This window comes from Neoarius graeffei, chromosome 25 (assembly GCF_027579695.1).
Source record: "Neoarius graeffei isolate fNeoGra1 chromosome 25, fNeoGra1.pri, whole genome shotgun sequence".
NCBI lineage: Eukaryota > Metazoa > Chordata > Actinopteri > Siluriformes > Ariidae > Neoarius > Neoarius graeffei.
The window spans coordinates 59,124,198-59,145,266 of record NC_083593.1 but is presented as its reverse complement, the minus strand read 5'-3'; the positions used below and the strand labels follow the sequence as shown (position 1 = coordinate 59,145,266).

At 42.8% G+C, this 21,069-nt stretch overlaps 1 protein-coding gene across 2 annotated transcripts in view; it reads left to right on the top strand.

Annotated features, from left to right (window-relative positions):
* The first annotated feature begins 10,823 nt into the window (after nucleotides 1–10,823).
* Nucleotides 10,824–21,069, top strand: part of pip5k1ba (phosphatidylinositol-4-phosphate 5-kinase, type I, beta a) — a 30,818-nt gene continuing 20,572 nt past the window's right edge. For both annotated transcript variants that reach the window (XM_060909136.1, XM_060909135.1), the window contains exons 1-3: nucleotides 10,824–10,926; nucleotides 18,779–18,845; nucleotides 19,122–19,187. In XM_060909136.1, the coding sequence (XP_060765119.1) occupies nucleotides 19,122–19,187 (66 nt within the window). In that variant the 5' untranslated portion in view covers nucleotides 10,824–10,926; nucleotides 18,779–18,845. The remainder of the gene's footprint in view (nucleotides 10,927–18,778; nucleotides 18,846–19,121; nucleotides 19,188–21,069) is intronic.

The window sequence follows — 21,069 nt, the reverse complement described above, 5'->3', positions numbered from 1 at the left end:
CCGAGACTTAAACACTGAGACTGTGTCTGATTCCCGAACGCTACTTGGAAGGCTGTTCCATAACTGTGGGGCTTTGTAAGAAAAGGCTCCGCCTCCTGATGTAGCCTTCACTATACGAGGTACCAGCAGATAGCCTGCACCTTTTGATCTAAGTAGGCGTGGCGGGTCATAGAGGAGCAGAAGTTCACTCAGGTACTGTGGTGCGAGAACATTCAGTGCTTTAAAGGTCAATAGTAGTATTTTATAATCAATACGAAATTTGATTGGGAGCCAATGCAGTGTGGATAAGACAGGGGTGATGGGGTCATATTTTCTAGTTCTAGTAAGGACTCTTGCTGCTGCATTTTGAACTAACTGGAGCTTGTTTATGCACTTATTGGAACATCCAGACAGTAAGGCATTACAATAATCCAACCTGGAGGGAACGAAAGCATGGACTAGTTTTTCCGTCATGTAGTGACATTAAATTTCTTATCTTAGCAATATTTCTGAGATGAAAGAAAGCTATCCGGGTGATGTTATCAATGTGAGTTTCGAATGAAAGACTGGGGTCAATAATCACTCCGAGGTCTTTTACTGCTGCACGTGAAGAAACAGAAAGGCCATCCAGAGTTACTGTGGAATCAGAAAACTTACTTCTAGCTGCATGTGGTCCGAGTACAAGTACTTCAGTCTTGTCAGAGTTAAGCAGAAGGAAGTTAATAAGCATCCAGTGTCTAATGTCCTTCACACATTCCTCAATTCTATTAAGCTGGTGTCTCTCATCAGGTTTTGCAGAAACATACAACTGTGTGTCATCAGCATAACAGTGGAAACTAATACAATGTTTACGAATAATATCACCCAGAGGGAACATATATAAAGAAAAAAGCAGTGGACCCAAGACAGGACCTTGTGGAACACCAAACTTTACCTCAGTATGTCTAGAAATATCACCATTTACATCAACATACTGATAACAATCAGTTAAATAAGAGCTGAGCCAGGAGAGGGCCGTTCCCTTAACTCCCACAACATTTTCTAGTCTATCCAGAAGAATGGAATGATCAATGGTATCAAATGCTGCACTAAGGTCAAGCAACACAAGCAGCGAGACACAGCCCTGATCAGACGCCAACAGTAGGTCGTTTACTACTTTAACCAGAGCTGTCTCTGTGCTATGATGAGGTCTAAATCCTGACTGATACATTTCATGGATATTATTCCTATGTAAATATGAGCATAACTGCTGTGCCGCAGCTTTTTCAAGGATCTTGGAGATAAAGGGGAGGTTTGATATTGGCCGATAATTGGACAGTTGACAGGGATCAAGGTCAGGTTTTTTAATCAGGGGTTTGATAACTGCTAGTTTAAAGGATTTGGGTACATAGCCAATCATAAGAGAAGAATTTATTATTTTTAGAAGCGGTTCAATTACTCCAGGTATTATCTGTTTGAATAGACGTGTAGGTAAGGGATCTAGTACGCAAGTTGAGGCTTTTGATGTAGAGATTAATGAAAGTAATTCAGTTTCTCTAAGGGGAGTAAAACATTCTAACTGATGATCTGATACAGTTATATTGTTAACTACAGGGTCACTTACATTGTCTGACCTTAAATTAGTAGTTTGAATTTTTTGTTGGATATTCTCAATTTTGTAATTAAAAAATTCATGAAGTCGTTGCTACTCCATACTGCAGGTGTGCATGTGTCTATAGTGGACTTATTCCTGGTTAATTTTGCTACAGTATTAAATAGGAATCTAGGATTATTTTTGTTATCTTATATTAGGGAGGAGAGATATGTTGATCTCGCAGCACTAAGAGCTTTTCTATACTTCAGGAAGCTCTCCTTCCACGCTAATTTGAACGCTACCAATTTTGTTTGACGCCATTTACGTTCCAATTTTCGAGTGGTCTGTTTTAATGTGCGAGTGTCATCATTATACCAGGGTGCTAATTTTTTGTCTCTGACCATTTTCCTTTTAAGAGGAGCTACATTATCTAAAGTATAGCGGAATGTTGACTCTAAGCATTCAGTTGCCTGATCAAGTTCTGCAGGGGCTGACAGTGACCCAATCAAAGTTGATAACTCTGGGAGATCATTTATAAAGCTCTGTGCAGTAGTTGATGTGAATGTACGTTTAATACAGTAGCGTGGTGAGGTGCATATATTATTACTCAGACATATTTTGAATGAGATGAGACAATGATCTGAGATAACTTCAGACTGTGGAAGTGTGACTATATTGTCTACGTTTAACCCGAATGTTAGTATTAGATCGAGGGTGTGACCACCATTATGGGTCGGTCCTATGACATTCTGATTAACCCCTACTGAATCTAAAATGGACACAAACGCTGTTTTTAAAGGGTCTTCTGGGTTATTGAAGTGAATATTAAAATCTCCAATAACTAAAGCTTCGTCTAAGGAAATAACCAGATCTGAGATAAAATCTGCAAATTCAGAAAGAAACTCAGAATATGGCCCCGGGGGCCTGTAAATAATAAGTAATGGAATTAACTGGGTAGACTTATTTTTCGAGGCTACATACATTATATGAGTATGAAGAACTTCAAATGTATTAAATTTATAACCAGGTTTGTGTGTTACACCTAGATAATCGTTATAAATAACCGCGACGCCTCCTCCTCTGCCAGTTAGACGAGGCTGGTGTATATAACTGTATCCAGGAGGACTCGCTTCATTTAATGCTATATATTCATTTGGCTTAATCCATGTTTCAGTTAAACAAAATACATTAAACTCCTGATCAGTAATGAGTTCATTAACCATTAGCGCTTTAGATGTAAGAGATCTAATATTTAATAGCCCCACCTTTAGATCAAAGGTGCTGGCAGCAGCTGTACAGTCAGTATGATCTAATTTTATATTGATTAGGTTACTGGAACAAACTCTCTGAAAATTTCTACCTTTTTGTTGAGCTCGGGGAACAGACACAGTCTCGATGTAGTGGGCCCTGAGTGACGACTCTGTGCAGCTAGCAGACAGTCGGTTTAGCCTGTTCGTCTGCTCCCTGGCCTTGGCTCTGGATTGTCAGAAATTAACTAGGCCTGTTCTGAGACTATGACCTATGCTGCAGGAAATGAGAGCAGCACCTTCCCGAGTGGGATGGATACCGTCCCGCCCTAACAGGCCAGCAGTGCCCTCAAAATTAGCCCAATTATCTATAAAGCCCACACTGTTTTCAGAGCACCACCTGGACAACCAGCAGTTCAGCGACCATAACCTGCTGTAAGCTACATCACCACGCTATATTGGGATGGGGTCAGAGCATACTACAGCATTGGACATCGCCTTCGCTAATTTAAACACCTCTACAAAGTTACTCTTAGTAACCTCAGACTGATGAAGGTGTATATCATTAGCTCCTGCATGGATAACTATCTTTGAGAACCTGTGCTTGCCTAGGACCCTAAGATTACCTGCTATGTCCGGGGCCCTGGCTCCCATCATTCATTCTCCTGCAACTCTGCTTTTTAGAAATCCAGTCTGATGAATTACAAACTTGGGGTGCTGAGTTTTTCCTCCTTACATTCAAGTCAAGTTTGTTTGTATAGTGCTTTTAACAATAGACATTGTTGCAGAGCAGCTTTACAGAATTTTAATGACTTTAAACATGAGCTAATTTTATCCCTAATCTATCCCCAATGATGAAGCCTGTGGCGACGGTGGCAAGGAAAAACTCCCTCAGACGACATGAGGAAGAAACCTCGAGAGGAACCAGACTCAAAAGGGAACCCATCCTCATCTGGGCAACAACAGACAGCATGACTATAACATTAACAGTTTTAACATGAAGTCAGTTTCGTTGATGTTATAAACTCTTCATTGATGGAAACTTGAGTGCAAAACTGTTCATGACAACTGCAGTCCTAAAGTTAGCAAGTCAACTGTAGTCCTCAGCCATAAAAGCATTACTGTAAGAGTCCAGAGCGTCTTCCAGGCGCGACCCCCAACTGTCCTTATGGGGCCGTCCTCCACAGGAGCGATGTGATGAGACTCCAACCAGACACAGGGCACCAGGATGGATCAGGCAGGTCCGAGGAGCAGAAGAGGTTCAACATCTCGATCCCAGGACCGACATGTAACTCAGAGGGATAGATTTTTTTTGGGGGGGGGGAGAGAGAAAAAACACAGGTTGTTAGGTATGCCCAATGTCACCTGAATAAGTAGGAACAGTATACATATTGCACTGAGTACAAGCAGGGACTCCGGCAACTAACTATGACAGCATAACTAAAAGGGGAGAGCCAGAAGGTAACACAGGCATGAGGGGCCCCGGGACATAAAGCAGCAGCCACTACACCGTCAACAAACTCGAGTGAGCAAGCGAGTGGGGACTGACAGCATCCATACATCCCAGTTTACCAAAACACTCTGTCTGAGGACTCTCCAGATCTACTCCTTTACCTCATAAACACCATTAACACAAGGCTTGACTAAACAGATCTGTTTTCAGCCGAGACTTAAACGCTGAGACTGTGTCTGATTCCCGAACGCTACTTGGAAGGCTGTTCCATAACTGTGGGGCTTTGTAAGAAAAGGCTCCGCCTCCTGATGTAGCCTTCACTATACGAGGTACCAGCAGATAGCCTGCACCTTTTGATCTAAGTAGGCGTGGCGGGTCATAGAGGAGCAGAAGTTCACTCAGGTACTGTGGTGCGAGAACATTCAGTGCTTTAAAGGTCAATAGTAGTATTTTATAATCAATACGAAATTTGATTGGGAGCCAATGCAGTGTGGATAAGACAGGGGTGATGGGGTCATATTTTCTAGTTCTAGTAAGGACTCTTGCTGCTGCATTTTGAACTAACTGGAGCTTGTTTATGCACTTATTGGAACATCCAGACAGTAAGGCATTACAATAATCCAACCTGGAGGGAACGAAAGCATGGACTAGTTTTTCCGTCATGTAGTGACATTAAATTTCTTATCTTAGCAATATTTCTGAGATGAAAGAAAGCTATCCGGGTGATGTTATCAATGTGAGTTTCGAATGAAAGACTGGGGTCAATAATCACTCCGAGGTCTTTTACTGCTGCACGTGAAGAAACAGAAAGGCCATCCAGAGTTACTGTGGAATCAGAAAACTTACTTCTAGCTGCATGTGGTCCAAGTACAAGTACTTCAGTCTTGTCAGAGTTAAGCAGAAGGAAGTTAATAAGCATCCAGTGCCTAATGTCCTTAACACATTCCTCAATTCTATTAAGCTGGTGTCTCTCATCAGGTTTTGCAGAAACATACAACTGTGTGTCATCAGCATAACAGTGGAAACTAATACAATGTTTACGAATAATATCACCCAGAGGGAACATATATAAAGAAAAAAGCAGTGGACCCAAGACAGGACCTTGTGGAACACCAAACTTTACCTCAGTATGTCTAGAAATATCACCATTTACATCAACATACTGATAACAATCAGTTAAATAAGAGCTGAGCCAGGAGAGGGCCGTTCCCTTAACTCCCACAACATTTTCTAGTCTATCCAGAAGAATGGAATGATCAATGGTATCAAATGCTGCACTAAGGTCAAGCAACACAAGCAGCGAGACACAGCCCTGATCAGACGCCAACAGTAGGTCGTTTACTACTTTAACCAGTGCTGTCTCTGTGCTATGATGAGGTCTAAATCCTGACTGATACATTTCATGGATATTATTCCTATGTAAATATGAGCATAACTGCTGTGCCGCAGCTTTTTCAAGGATCTTGGAGATAAAGGGGAGGTTTGATATTGGCCGATAATTGGACAGTTGACAGGGATCAAGGTCAGGTTTTTTAATCAGGGGTTTGATAACTGCTAGTTTAAAGGATTTGGGTACATAGCCAATCATAAGAGAAGAATTTATTATTTTTAGAAGCGGTTCAATTACTCCAGGCATTATCTGTTTGAATAGACGTGTAGGTAAGGGATCTAGTACGCAAGTTGAGGCTTTTGATGTAGAGATTAATGAAAGTAATTCAGTTTCTCTAAGGGGAGTAAAACATTCTAACTGATGATCTGATACAGTTATATTGTTAACTACAGGGTCACTTACATTGTCTGACCTTAAATTAGTAGTTTGAATTTTTTGTTGGATATTCTCAATTTTGTAATTAAAAAATTCATGAAGTCGTTGCTACTCCATACTGCAGGTGTGCATGTGTCTATAGTGGACTTATTCCTGGTTAATTTTGCTACAGTATTAAATAGGAATCTAGGATTATTTTTGTTATCTTCTATTAGGGAGGAGAGATATGTTGATCTCGCAGCACTAAGAGCTTTTCTATACTTCAGGAAGCTCTCCTTCCACGCTAATTTGAACGCTACCAATTTTGTTTGACGCCATTTACGTTCCAATTTTCGAGTGGTCTGTTTTAATGTGCGAGTGTCATCATTATACCAGGGTGCTAATTTTTTGTCTCTGACCATTTTCCTTTTAAGAGGAGCTACATTATCTAAAGTATAGCGGAATGTTGACTCTCAGCATTCAGTTGCCTGATCAAGTTCTGCAGGGGCTGACAGTGACCCAATCAAAGTTGATAACTCTGGGAGATCATTTATAAAGCTCTGTGCAGTAGTTGATGTGAATGTACGTTTAATACAGTAGCGTGGTGAGGTGCATATATTATTACTCAGACATAGTTTGAATGAGATGAGACAATGATCTGAGATAACTTCAGACTGTGGAAGTGTGACTATATTGTCTACGTTTAACCCGAATGTTAGTATTAGATCGAGGGTGTGACCACCATTATGGGTCGGTCCTATGACATTCTGATTAACCCCTACTGAATCTAAAATGGACACAAACGCTGTTTTTAAAGGGTCTTCTGGGTTATTGAAGTGAATATTAAAATCTCCAATAACTAAAGCTTCGTCTAAGGAAATAACCAGATCTGAGATAAAATCTGCAAATTCAGAAAGAAACTCAGAATATGGCCCCGGGGGCCTGTAAATAATAAGTAATGGAATTAACTGGGTAGACTTATTTTTCGAGGCTACATACATTATATGAGTATGAAGAACTTCAAATGTATTAAATTTATAACCAGGTTTGTGTGTTACACCTAGATAATCGTTATAAATAACCGCGACGCCTCCTCCTCTGCCAGTTAGACGAGGCTGGTGTATATAACTGTATCCAGGAGGACTCGCTTCATTTAATGCTATATATTCATTTGGCTTAATCCATGTTTCAGTTAAACAAAATACATTAAACTCCTGATCAGTAATGAGTTCATTAACCATTAGCGCTTTAGATGTAAGAGATCTAATATTTAATAGCCCCACCTTTAGATCAAAGGTGCTGGCAGCAGCTGTACAGTCAGTATGATCTAATTTTATATTGATTAGGTTACTGGAACAAACTCTCTGAAAATTTCTACCTTTTTGTTGAGCTCGGGGAACAGACACAGTCTCGATGTAGTGGACCCTGAGTGACGACTCTGTGCAGCTAGCAGACAGTCGGTTTAGCCTGTTCGTCTGCTCCCTGGCCTTGGCTCTGGATTGTCAGAAATTAACTAGGCCTGTTCTGAGACTATGACCTATGCTGCAGGAAATGAGAGCAGCACCTTCCCGAGTGGGATGGATACCGTCCCGCCCTAACAGGCCAGCAGTGCCCTCAAAATTAGCCCAATTATCTATAAAGCCCACACTGTTTTCAGAGCACCACCTGGACAACCAGCAGTTCAGCGACCATAACCTGCTGTAAGCTACATCACCACGCTATATTGGGATGGGGTCAGAGCATACTACAGCATCGGACATCGCCTTCGCTAATTTAAACACCTCTACAAAGTTACTCTTAGTAACCTCAGACTGATGAAGGTGTATATCATTAGCTCCTGCATGGATAACTATCTTTGAGAACCTGTGCTTGCCTAGGACCCTAAGATTACCTGCTATGTCCGGGGCCCTGGCTCCCATCATTCATTCTCCTGCAACTCTGCTTTTTAGAAATCCAGTCTGATGAATTACAAACTTGGGGTGCTGAGTTTTTCCTCCTTACATTCAAGTCAAGTTTGTTTGTATAGTGCTTTTAACAATAGACATTGTTGCAGAGCAGCTTTACAGAATTTTAATGACTTTAAACATGAGCTAATTTTATCCCTAATCTATCCCCAATGATGAAGCCTGTGGCGACGGTGGCAAGGAAAAACTCCCTCAGACGACATGAGGAAGAAACCTCGAGAGGAACCAGACTCAAAAGGGAACCCATCCTCATCTGGGCAACAACAGACAGCATGACTATAACATTAACAGTTTTAACATGAAGTCAGTTTCGTTGATGTTATAAACTCTTCATTGATGGAAACTTGAGTGCAAAACTGTTCATGACAACTGCAGTCCTAAAGTTAGCAAGTCAACTGTAGTCCTCAGCCATAAAAGCATTACTGTAAGAGTCCAGAGCGTCTTCCAGGCGCGACCCCCAACTGTCCTTATGGGGCCGTCCTCCACAGGAGCGATGTGATGAGACTCCAACCAGACACAGGGCACCAGGATGGATCAGGCAGGTCTGAGGAGCAGAAGAGGTTCAACATCTCGATCCCAGGACCGACATGTAACTCAGAGGGATAGATTTTTTTTTGGGGGGGGGAGAGAGAAAAAACACAGGTTGTTAGGTATGCCCAATGTCACCTGAATAAGTAGGAACAGTATACATATTGCACTGAGTACAAGCAGGGACTCCGGCAACTAACTATGACAGCATAACTAAAAGGGGAGAGCCAGAAGGTAACACAGGCATGAGGGGCCCCGGGACATAAAGCAGCAGCCACTACACCGTCAACAAACTCGAGTGAGCAAGCGAGTGGGGACTGACAGCATCCATACATCCCAGTTTACCAAAACACTCTGTCTGAGGACTCTCCAGATCTACTCCTTTACCTCATAAACACCATTAACACAAGGCTTGACTAAACAGATCTGTTTTCAGCCGAGACTTAAACGCTGAGACTGTGTCTGATTCCCGAACACTACTTGGAAGGCTGTTCCATAACAGTGGGGCTTTGTAAGAAAAGGCTCCGCCCCCTGATGTAGCCTTCACTATACGAGGTACCAGCAGATAGCCTGCACCTTTTGATCTAAGTAGGCGTGGCGGGTCATAGAGGAGCAGAAGTTCACTCAGGTACTGTGGTGTGAGACCATTCAGTGCTTTAAAGGTCAATAGTAGTATTTTATAATCAATATGAAATTTGATTTTGTATTGTTAAATCTTAACATTAAACCTGTTATACAGAAAAACCTGAGTCACAGTGTTGAGGAATCTGCATTTTATCAGCTGTTACTCTATTCAGATTAAATGATCATCATACAGCAGTCTGTTTGGTTTTGGAGCACATTTTAAATTCTGTTCTCTTAAGTTGGATTTAAGAATGCCGTCTCTGATCTTACACCATTTTATCTTGAAGAACATCAGGCTTGTTATGCCTCAGAGGGTCATCACAGGTTTGTCGTTTAATGTGGAAGTACTGAAACAGAAAACGTTCCTGCTTTAAGAGTGTCAGTGTTGGGTTGGGTCATGCCAAAATAATAAATAAAATGGTATCCTGAACAGATTTCTAATGTACCATCCCCATTTAAAATAGAAACAAAAGAAAAATACAAAAATCTTCCCTTTACCGAAACTCCAGGAAAATAACATTTTGACTTAAAATAATATCCATCATATGGGTTAATATGGAGGATATATATATATATATATATATATATATATATATATATATATATATATGATGGATAGGTTTAGTAAGATATGAAAATTGTCAAATTCAGTTAAAAAAAGAAATTCTGCATATTTACATACACTGATCAGCCGTAACATGACCACTGACCAGTGAAGTGAATATCACTGATGATCTCATTACTGTGGCACCTGTCAAGGGGATGGGATATACATAAAAACATTTTTTTTTAAATCGAGTTGTTTTCTGATGGTTTTGGTCCTGTGTGTGCCTCCACTACAGGAAACCCAGCAACTAGTGAAGTGAGTAGTGAAGTGAGTAGTGAAGTGAGTAGTGAGTGAAGTGAGTAGTGAAGTGAGTAGTGAGTGAAGTGAGTAGTGAAGTGAGTAGTGAAGTGAGTAGTGAGTGAAGTGAGTAGTGAAGTGAGTAGTGAAGTGAGTAGTGAGTGAAGTGAGTAGTGAAGTGAGTAGTGAAGTGAGTAGTAGTTGGGACGGTATAGTAGTGAGTAACTTGTCACTGTTGTTGCCCAATGTTTTGTACAACATAAGGAAACAGTATAGTAACTATAACTGTAAAGAAATAAAACAAAAGAGGCTGGCTATGATAGAAGAAAATTCTACAACCCAGAAACCGATGGGAGCTCTGCTTTTAGGCAGCGCCTGAATCTACGTATTAGGCAGCAAGAGAACAGTCAGTTCTTGAAGTTGATGTGTTGGAAGCAGGAAAAATGGGCAAGCATAAGGATCTGAGTGACTTTTTGACAAGGACCAGATTGTGATGGCGAGATGCCTGGGTCTGAGCATCTCCACAATGACACATCCTGTGGGGTGTTCCCAATATGCAGTGGTTAGTACCGAACAAAAGTGGTCCAAGGAAGAACAACCGGTGAACCAGTGACAGGGTCGTGGGTGTCGAAGGCTCATTGATTCACATGGGGCAGGAAGGCTAACCCGTATGGTCCAATCCCACAGAAGAGCTACTGTAGCACAAACTGCTGAAAGAGTGAATGCTGGCCGAAGCAGAAAAGGGTCCGAGTTCACTTTCAGCAGTTCGTGTTACAGCGTCCGGGGTTTATGCGAGCTGGGGGGCGGGGCCGGCGTGGGGTGAGAGGCGCGCGCGGGGCCGCTGGGGGGCGGGGCCGGCGCGGGGTGAGAGGCGCGCGCGGGGCGCTGCAGAGGGTGAGTGTGAGCCGGAATGGCGGCGCTCTGAGGCGCAGCGCGGAGCTTTCACGAAAATAAGAGCCGCAGTTTCCGGGTGAGTCTCTGCTGTTTATTTGTGTCTCTGAGCTACAGCGCGCTTCAGCTGCTCAAGGCCGAGTGCGCAGTAACACACCGCGATACGGATGATGAAAGTGAAAAACTTTTCAGTCAAAATATTAATTTTAATATGAGAGCAACACACACACACACACACACACCGGGTCTGACGCGCTGCCAGAACTTATACTGTACCTGTTTAACCGCCAGGGTTTTTATTGAGATATAAAAAATAAAGTAATGATTAATCTGCAGGTGTGTGACGGTCTGTGGAGGAGGAAAAGCGGATGATTGTAATAATAAAGCGTGCAGTTCCCTCAGTGCAGGGCAGAGACCGTCTCCCCTTCAGCACACACACACACACACACACTCCTGCTCTGCGCTGCTCTGCGCTGCCTGAAACTAAAACCCTTTCAGAAGGAAGGTCATAAACAGGAGGAATAGGATTAGGAAGAATAATTAGGTGTGTGTAAGAGAGCTGGAGATTTGAATCTTGGTGTAAACTGAAATATAAAATATAAAAGTGAGGTGTTCTCACAGGTGTGTGTGTGAGAGAGAGAGGGTGTGTGTGTGAGAGAGAGAGAGAGGGTGTGTGTGTGTGTGTGAGAGAGAGAGAGAGAGGGTGTGTGTGTGTGTGAGAGAGAGAGAGAGAGAGGGTGTGTGTGTGAGAGAGAGAGAGAGAGAGGGTGTGTGTGTGAGAGAGAGAGGGTGTGTGTGTGAGAGAGAGAGAGAGAGAGGGTGTGTGTGTGAGAGAGAGAGGGTGTGTGTGTGAGAGAGAGAGAGGGTGTGTGTGAGAGAGAGAGAGAGAGAGAGGGTGTGTGTGTGTGTGTGAGAGAGAGAGAGAGGGTGTGTGTGAGAGAGAGAGAGGGTGTGTGTGAGAGAGAGAGAGAGAGAGAGGGTGTGTGTGTGAGAGAGAGAGAGAGAGAGGGTGTGTGTGTGAGAGAGAGAGGGTGTGTGTGTGAGAGAGAGAGGGTGTGTGTGTGAGAGAGAGAGAGGGTGTGTGTGTGAGAGAGAGAGGGTGTGTGTGTGAGAGAGAGAGGGTGTGTGTGTGTGAGAGAGAGAGAGAGAGGGTGTGTGTGTGAGAGAGAGAGGGTGTGTGTGTGAGAGAGAGAGGGTGTGTGTGTGTGAGAGAGAGAGAGAGAGAGAGGGTGTGTGTGTGTGAGAGAGAGAGAGAGAGGGTGTGTGTGTGAGAGAGAGAGAGAGAGAGGGTGTGTGTGTGAGAGAGAGAGAGAGAGGGTGTGTGTGTGAGAGAGAGAGAGAGAGGGTGTGTGTGTGAGAGAGAGAGAGAGAGAGGGTGTGTGTGTGAGAGAGAGAGAGAGAGAGGGTGTGTGTGTGAGAGAGAGAGAGAGAGGGTGTGTGTGTGAGAGAGAGAGAGAGAGGGTGTGTGTGTGAGAGAGAGAGAGAGAGAGAGGGTGTGTGTGTGAGAGAGAGAGAGAGAGGGTGTGTGTGTGAGAGAGAGAGAGGGTGTGTGTGTGAGAGAGAGAGAGAGAGGGTGTGTGTGTGTGTGTGTGAGAGGTGCATATAATCCTGTATACACCTCTCATCTCATTATCTGTAGCCGCTTTATCCTGTTCTACAGGGTCGCAGGCGAGCTGGATCCTATCCCAGCTGACTACGGGCGAAAGGCGGGGTTCACCCTGGACAAGTCGCCAGGTCATCACAGGGCTGACACATAGACACAGACAACCATTCACACTCACATTCACACCTACGCTCAATTTAGAGTCACCAGTTAACCTAACCTGCATGTCTTTGGACTGTGGGGGAAACCGGAGAAAAAATAATAAAAAAAGGAATAAAATAAAAAGAGAAAAATCCGAGAAGAGAAACACGGAGGAAAGAGAGACACGGAAACCGCCACCACGCCCGAACCTCCTAAACCCTCAGCGCTCCCCTCCCTCCCCGGCCCACGGGGCCCCCCTCGACCCCACCGGACCTTCTTGCTGTGAGGCGACAGCGCTAACCACTACACCACTGTGCCGCCCTGTATACACGTCTTTGATTAAACTGTTAAATCAGTGTTTGTGAATTAGTGAAGCTTTAACGTTTTTCTCTCAGGTTGAACTTTTGATATTTTCAGTATCATAATATTAAAATGATCAGTATTCAGGGATCCAAGCAGATAGTGAACATATTTATTTTTGCTTTAAAAATGAACATTGCAATTCACACGTGCATTACACAGGCATTATGTTTAAACTATGTTTTCAAATGTAATTTATTTAATTTTTGAACATAAGATTTTGTGTTTTGTTTGTTTCCTCATGTGAAAGTCTAAATATCACATACTGACTGAAAACACTTCAGGACACAACAGTTCATTTAAAAAGGCTGTGTGTCATGTTAAAGACAGAAGAACTGCTGATGTAGGATTTGTTTTATTTCCAGTCGTAACATGGACAGGAGAAGACGCTTCTCTCTAATTTGTCAGTTAGTTGTATATGAGGGAGAGTCGAGTTAATCGTTTGTAGATATTTAGACTGAAATGTGTTTAAAAATATTTCTGAAAAAAGAAGTGTGGGGGGCGTCGTGGATAAGGCGCCATACCATAAATCCGGGGACCCGGGTTCGATTCCGACCCGAGGTCATTTCCCGATCCCTCCCTGTCTCTCTCTCCCGCTCATTTCCTGTCTCTGTACTGTCCTATCCAATAAAGGTGAAAAAAGCCCCAAAAAATCTTTAAAAAGAAAAAAGAAGTGTGCTAAACATCTGATCAAAAACTCTAACTAACCCTCATAGATTAACCCTAATCTAGCATAGCAACCAGCACAGATCCAAGTGTAGAAATCATCATACGATGGAGTTCGTGTGTGATTCGTGAAACGTTCGTATCTTCCCAATCACAGCGTAAGAATGATTGATTGATTGATTGATTGATTGATTGATTGATTGATTGGATGTTAATAAATGTGGTGGTTCAAAACCATCTTCATTTAAATATCACATCCTTAAATATTTTATAGGTTTAGAGGCCACGCCCCTCAAGTTTACGACATAGAGAGACGTAATACAGCCAAGAAGAGAAACGTCTCCACCCTTGAAATAGTTTAATGAGACTGAGCTCAAGCTAATCGGTGTGTTTCACATCAGTGTCCATGAAATCAATCAGTGTTTTACAGTTCGACTGTGAACCTGATGGACAGGAACGAAGACACTTCTTTGTCCTGCATGCTTCATATCCGAAATAAAAACTTCACACTCTGTCCCAGTAGTGCATATGCTTAATGCCCTTCTGTGCTACCTGTGATGGGCTGCACATGAATCAGCTGAGGCACTGCTGCTGAACAGGACACATGGTGATTGTGAACGCATCAGGTTCAACAAAAGAATAGCAAGTGGTGGAACCTGTTGATGTGTGTATTTGGAGATTAGTAAGTCCCAAAACAGTACATGGTATCAGACTTTCACTAAACCAATTTATATTTAAAACAAGTGAATGATGGAGTCATCGAGTGTCCCGAGGCTGTGCATGGAGTGGGATTCCCCCGACTTACCTGATGCACAGCAGAGATTTTTTTCCCAACACCCGAGGCCATCCTTAAAAAAAATCCGTTTCCTGTCTACCGGGTGAGCAAAAAAATTTTCAGTCGGGAGGGAGGGATTTTTTTTTTTAACTATATGGATGGATACGAAATCGCAATGCTGTTTGCTTTTTCTTTCAGTACTTTTTTATTACAAAAGCAGACACATTTAATAAAATATGACGGTTTAATCAACTGAAACTTGTACAAAAACTTTGTTAGCATTTTAAATGCTGACTGCAATGTTTGCAAAACTTTTACAAAAGGTACTTAAAATGTCCGACACACTGACTTTTTGTAGTTCTAAATCGAGCGTTAGGCCTGGTTCGGATGAAATGACACTATTAAAATGATCACTGAATGATTTGTTTTTCTGAATCTTTACTATTTTGTTGTTCGCTAGAATACCATTTTGCGATTTCACACTTAAGCAAATGTTTGAAAACTCCGGATCTCCTTCCTTCATGGTGGCTGCCATTTTTTTTGTGCCGCACGGCGCATGCGCAGAGCTGATTCAATTCTATATTCTGCGCGGAATGCAGGGCTTTCCACAAGCGCCGGCTGCCGGCCATACAGCCGACTACACAATTAAATCCAGCCGGCTACTTTAATGACTTATTTTTGTAGCCCACAGGCTCTAAATATTAATTTTTGATTTTAATAAAATTAAATGTTTATCTAACAGACTGACAATAATGTCAAACTGAACCGCACTCATTTAAGTTGTGATTCGCACTGTTTGTACCGATAATAAGCACAAATTCCCCACCGACTCGTTGATCAGGGGAGAGTAACTCATCCGCGGCCCCCACATGCGGTGTGTGCGTGTGTGCGCACGCTCGGCGGAGGCAGTAGTGTGTCGGGGCCGTCGGAGGGAACAGAAGCAGAGATGACGCTTATTTTGTCTCCGGTAAACCAGTCTTCTCTTGTTCAATTACGTGCTGGCATCAAAAGACACCGTTGCTTGTAAATGAACCCAAACTGAGTGGTTGGAGTGTATTTTCATACACAAATGGAGAAATGTTGGCTGAGTGTGTAATTGTGTCGCCCCACTGCAGACCGTTGTCGTTGTTAATTCATAGCATGCTCAGCTGCGTGAATGTGTCACGCACCGAAAATAAGAGATTTACAAGCCAGGAACGCCTCATGATGCAATACGCAAGAAAAGAAAGAAGATTTACTGCCGTTTTACTTTGTATTTGAGTAAAGTGAATAAATAAATGGTCTGTGGAAAATACATTTAATCCTGGGAACTGCGTGCACAGGAGTTTATTTTGTGTTTACACCCCCCCCCCCCCCCCCCCCCCCCCCAGCTAATTATTTGTCATGGCTGGCTAGTATGAGCCTTAGTGGAAAGCCCTGGGAATGCGGAAATGTCAAGTTCGATTTAGATGAACCCGAAAAAAATGTCAAAAAAATGGCGTTAAAAAAAATTTTCAACTGCACAAACGGCACTCACCCGGCCGGTGGACCGGAAACAGAACATTTTTTAATAATGGCCCGAGGCTGATGTTCTCCAGACCCTTGTGTGACAAAGATGAGGAGACTCCGTGCACTTACCTCCTTCTGTGGGAAGGTGAGAGAGGCAGAGATATCTACATGACCTGGGCCCGAACAGCTGAAGAAGCAAAGAAGCTGCAGACATATTATGGCAGTTTTGAGTGGGATCTCTTGCCAACTGAAAGGGTTAATGGGCTGGTAGTTGTGGAAAAGCCCTGCATAGGAAGGCTGAGGGTGTCTTCATCCTCATGACCACAACAAAGCAATTAAAAGACCAAACTAGCTGCTTCCCACGCTGGATATCATCACCCCTAAACTGGCCGGAGCCCAATATTTCAGTGTCATGGGTGCTCTTGCTACTGGGCCATTAACCTCACACATGAATCATCTCCGTTTACTACTTTCAATACGGTCTTCTGCAGATATCGTTTCCTCCGTCATCCCTCTGGAATTGTATCCGGATACATCACTTAGCCATAACCTTAAATCCAGTTGCCTAATATTGTGTAAACAGCTGTGACCTGTTGAGGCCTGGACTCCACATGACCAGTGAAGGTGTGCTGTGGTATCTGGAACCAAGACATTAGCACCAGATCCTTTAAATCCTGTAAGTTGCGAGGTGGGGCCTTAATGGCTCGGACTTGTTTGTCTAGCATATCCCGCAGATGTCCAGTCGGCTTGAGATCTGGGGAATTTGGAGGTCAACACCTTGAATTCTTTGTCATGGTTCTCAAAGCATTCCTGAACAATTTTTCCAGTATCGCAGGAACCACTGCCATTAGGGAATACTGTTGCCAAGGGTGTACTTGGTCTGCAACAATGTTTAGGTAGGTGGTATATGCCAAAGTAACATCCAAGACACGCCCCTGCCTGAGAACAAAGATGAGCTAAAGACCATCTTAAGCATGGTTAATTATCTGGCTGGGTTTGCTCCTTGCTTGTCTGAGGTCAGTGCACTGCTGCGCCAGTTCTTAAAACTCAGAGTTCATTTGGGACAGGAACCATGATGAGGCCTTCCAGCAGAGGGAAGAGCACATCACACGAGAACCAGGCCCCATACTCTGCTACTGTAGGCAATGGCATCCATCTCTCTCGTGAGATAACAGTAGTGCCTTGGTCGGTTGTAATCCGTCCTGTCGAAAGCAGCGTCTGGAGTGGCTCAGCAGTCTGATCCTCATGTGGCAGGCTCTTCCACAGTTATTGCAAATGAAGTTGGAATGTGGATCGAAGGCCTGAGTGTGCGGTGTCTGTTTCCTACATTGTCTTCCATCCTCTAGCTGTTGATTTGTGCTTTTCCTCGTCCCTCTTGACACCACCTCGAACAGCGTGGCACCAGCCACCACAGTTATCTGTAAGCAGGTCCAAACTGCCTGGGTCGACGCCTGTGAGCTTCAGGTTGCGCTTGCAGATGTCTTTGAAGTGCAGTGTTGGGTGGCCTGCTGGGCGGTGTCCTGTGGCCAGATCGCCATACGTGAGATCCTTTGGTACGTGTCCGTCCTTCATTCGGTGCACGTGTCCCAGCCATCGCAGACTATGCTGACGGAGGAGGAGGCGCATGCTGAGGGAGCCAGTGTGCTCCAGCAGAGCCAAAGGTGAAACCTTTCCAGACGGTTTCTCTGGACTGACCCTTCATTTTAAAGATAATTAACTGGAGATTTATAATGTCTACTAAAACAACTTTTTTCATTTTTTGACACATTTTTGGTGACTCACCCCATTTCTATACAGATCAGTGTGAAATGATGTTTAATCTGCTGCCTGAAGAATTAAATGATAAACTGACTGAAAGGTCCCGGTCCTGTTACAGGTGATAAACACGGAGCTGTGACTTTAACACTTCAGGATGGTTTAGGAAGTTAAAAACTAACCAGGTGCGATGTACAGTGTGCTGAAGAGCACAGGGTGTGTGTGTGTGTGTGTGTGTGTGTGTGTGTGTGTGTGTGTGAGAGAGAGAGAAGACAGGGAGTGTTAAACAGGATCTTATCTGGAAATGGAAATGCACGCAAACACACACGTTAAAGGAAGATTATTATCAGAATTGTCATGGAGTTGTACTTCATCTGCTGTGGCTTTTGTTTTAATTTTATTTCCATGCACATCATTAAATAAAATGGATTCAATTTTTAGTTGAATTTCTTTAATCGTGAATTCTGGTTATTTCGCTGCTCAGTTTTCTTCCACACATCGAGTTAATAAAAGTAGAAGCGTGTGTGTTCAGCTGTTTATGTATCTGTGATGATCAATAAACTTCTCTTCCTTCAGTTCTTAAAGCTGCTTTACACTGAACTTTTCATCACAGTAAAGTTATCTCGGACTAAAATCAGAGTGTGAGGAGAATTCTGAGCTCTTAGGTTAAAATCGTTTGTTCTAGATTGTTTAATGTGATATAGCAGAATGTTGTGACTTTAGTGCATCGTAGATGTGAACAACTCTGATATCACAGAATTAAAACTCAGTTTTATTGGCATCGTCTCATACAGTGTGACCCATTAAACATAAAGACACGAGACGAGCAGATTTTACACACGTGTTCGTCCCTGTTAGGGTTCGGACCTTCCATTGGATGATTAATGCTGCACCTAAATCTAAAACAACCCTTTAACAAAAAAAGCAGTTTTTCTCATGGGGACCAGCCAAATGTCCTCACAAGGTCAAAACTGTTAAATATTCCTGTCCTTGTGGGGTCGTTCAGTCCTCACCAAGATGTAAAAACATGCCCATGTGCACACTTCCTGTGTTACTGGTGTTGTCTTCATCTTTCCTCGTCTCCGGTATTTTCAGTTTCTCTCTCACTCTATCACTTTCTCACATTCTGTCTTTTCTCTCTAGTAGTTTACGGGACTTGGGGTTTAATGACAGATTGGAAATGCAGTGGAAATAAAGATCACTTTAAGAGGTAAGAAAGGTAAAAGTGTGTGTGTGTGTGTGTGTGTGTGTGTGTGTGTGTGTGTGTGTGTGTGTGAGAGAGAGAGAGATGTGCAGCAGTGATGTTTATCAGAGAACAGGAACAGACCACTTCCTCCTCTTCTCATAATATCTCTCTCACACACACACACGGGAGATCATTCCAAAACTTGATTCATTAATGAAACCCAAATACTGTGTGTAATTATAGTTGGTTAATTTAATAAATAATATTTTAACTTTTATATTTATTTAATTTAAACTCTAGATGTCTGCGTCAGATGAGAGCGGAGGTAGAAAACCTCAGAAGAGCAGCAGCAAGAATCACAAAAAGGTAAAAATGATTTAATTTGTCCATTTGAGGTGTTCCACAAACTCATCCTCATGTCAGATTCATTTATCGAGCAGTGTTTAGAATGTTTTACATCCAACAGACTGAAGTTTAAACTGAAGTTTAAACAAAGTGTTCATGTTAAAGGCATATTAATAAAACTAATGACACGAGGGTGTTTATCATTCGGTGTCTCCCAGATGAGGACCGGTTCCCTTTTGATTCCAGTTCCTCTCAAGGTTTCTTCATATCTTCTCACCTCTGGATTGTTCTATAAAGAGTTCTGTAAAGTTGCTTTGTGATAATTATTGTAGTTAAAAGTTTTATATTAATAAAATGGAATTGGGTTAATGATGTTCTGTAACTATAAATGTATGAAAAACACTAAAATCATGAAGAGAGTACATTTATCACAAAGATACTCTTCATCAAAGACGCAGGAAATTGAATAGTCCACATTAAAGAAGTTTTAAATCTTTGATTAAAACAATTCTGGAGCATTCCTGATGTTCTCTAGGAACTATTCCAGAGTTTAGTGATGTTTAAAAAAAAAAAATCCCCGGCAGAGTTGTGATGCTCTTCAGAACTTTCCCCCTGTTTTCACTCCCCGATCACATGACTGCTACCAAACAGGGAGAACACATGCTTCTTCCTAGAGACTTGAAGCCAAACACATTGTTTCGACCTGTTGCTCATGCTGCATAACGGCGTAACGCGCTGCTCATGCTTTACATTACATTACGTTATATGGCATTTAGCAGACACTCATACCCAGAGCAACACGTTACGCTGGGAGCCGGTGGGCGTTAGGTGCCTTGCTCAAGGGTATTTCAGCCAGTCCTGTTGATCTAGGAAATCGAACCAGCAACCTTTTGGTCCCAAAGTTGCTTCTCTAACCATTAGGCCATGGCTTCCTCACATGATGCTGCAGGACAGTGTAACGCACTCCGAGGAAAGCGCTATCTACCCTCTTCCACATCCTTCCACAATTGGCTAGTGTTGTTGTGATTGACAGGTGAGCGAAAGCATGCCCCTCCCACCCAGAGAGCAGGGACCATTTTGCTGTCTTCGACTCTTGGCCACGAAAGGCATTGTGGGGATTTTAAATCATTATCTCCAGACTATAGGGCAAACACTTTTGTATCTCATCAATCAGGAGCATCATCACAATCCATCAGTGGTCGTGTGTGAGCTGCAGGAAGCGCTCAGGATGGTTTATATTTGTTTGAACCTCCCGTTCCAGATTTATTCCCCTTTACTGTTATAAGTTTCACTCTTCTGGGAAGGCCCTCCACTAGATTTTTGGGCATGGCTGTGGGGATTTGTGTTCATTAGTGAGATCAGGCACTGGTGTCGGGTGAGGAGGTCTGGGGTGCAGTCGGTGTTCAGTGGGGTTGAGTTCAGTCAGGGCTCTGTGCAGGACACTCGAGTTCTTCACTCCAACCTTCGCACACCACGTGTGCATGGAACAGGAGCATTGTCGTGCTGGAACAGGTTTGGCCTCTTAGTTCCAGTGAAAGGAAACTGTAAAGCTCCAGCACACAGAGACGTTCTATAAAACCGTGAGCTTCCACAGAGACGCCGGAGATGAAACCATTCCAAGTTTTAAACATCATGAGCAGGACTTTATAGTCAGTGTGGAAGTGAGCACACATTAGTGTAGCACAGGGGTTTTCAAAGTGTGGGAGAGTCCGCCCCCCTCGGAGAGCAAATAAACAACAGCGCCCCCCTTACAATTTTTGTTGTTGCTATACTTAATGTTCCATTCGTATTTTTAAAAAATGGTTGTTGTACACATTTATATATTTTTTTCTTTTTCACATTTTAAACATCTGTGCTTTTTAAAACATCTTGTTTTACACATTTTAAACATCTCATATCATCG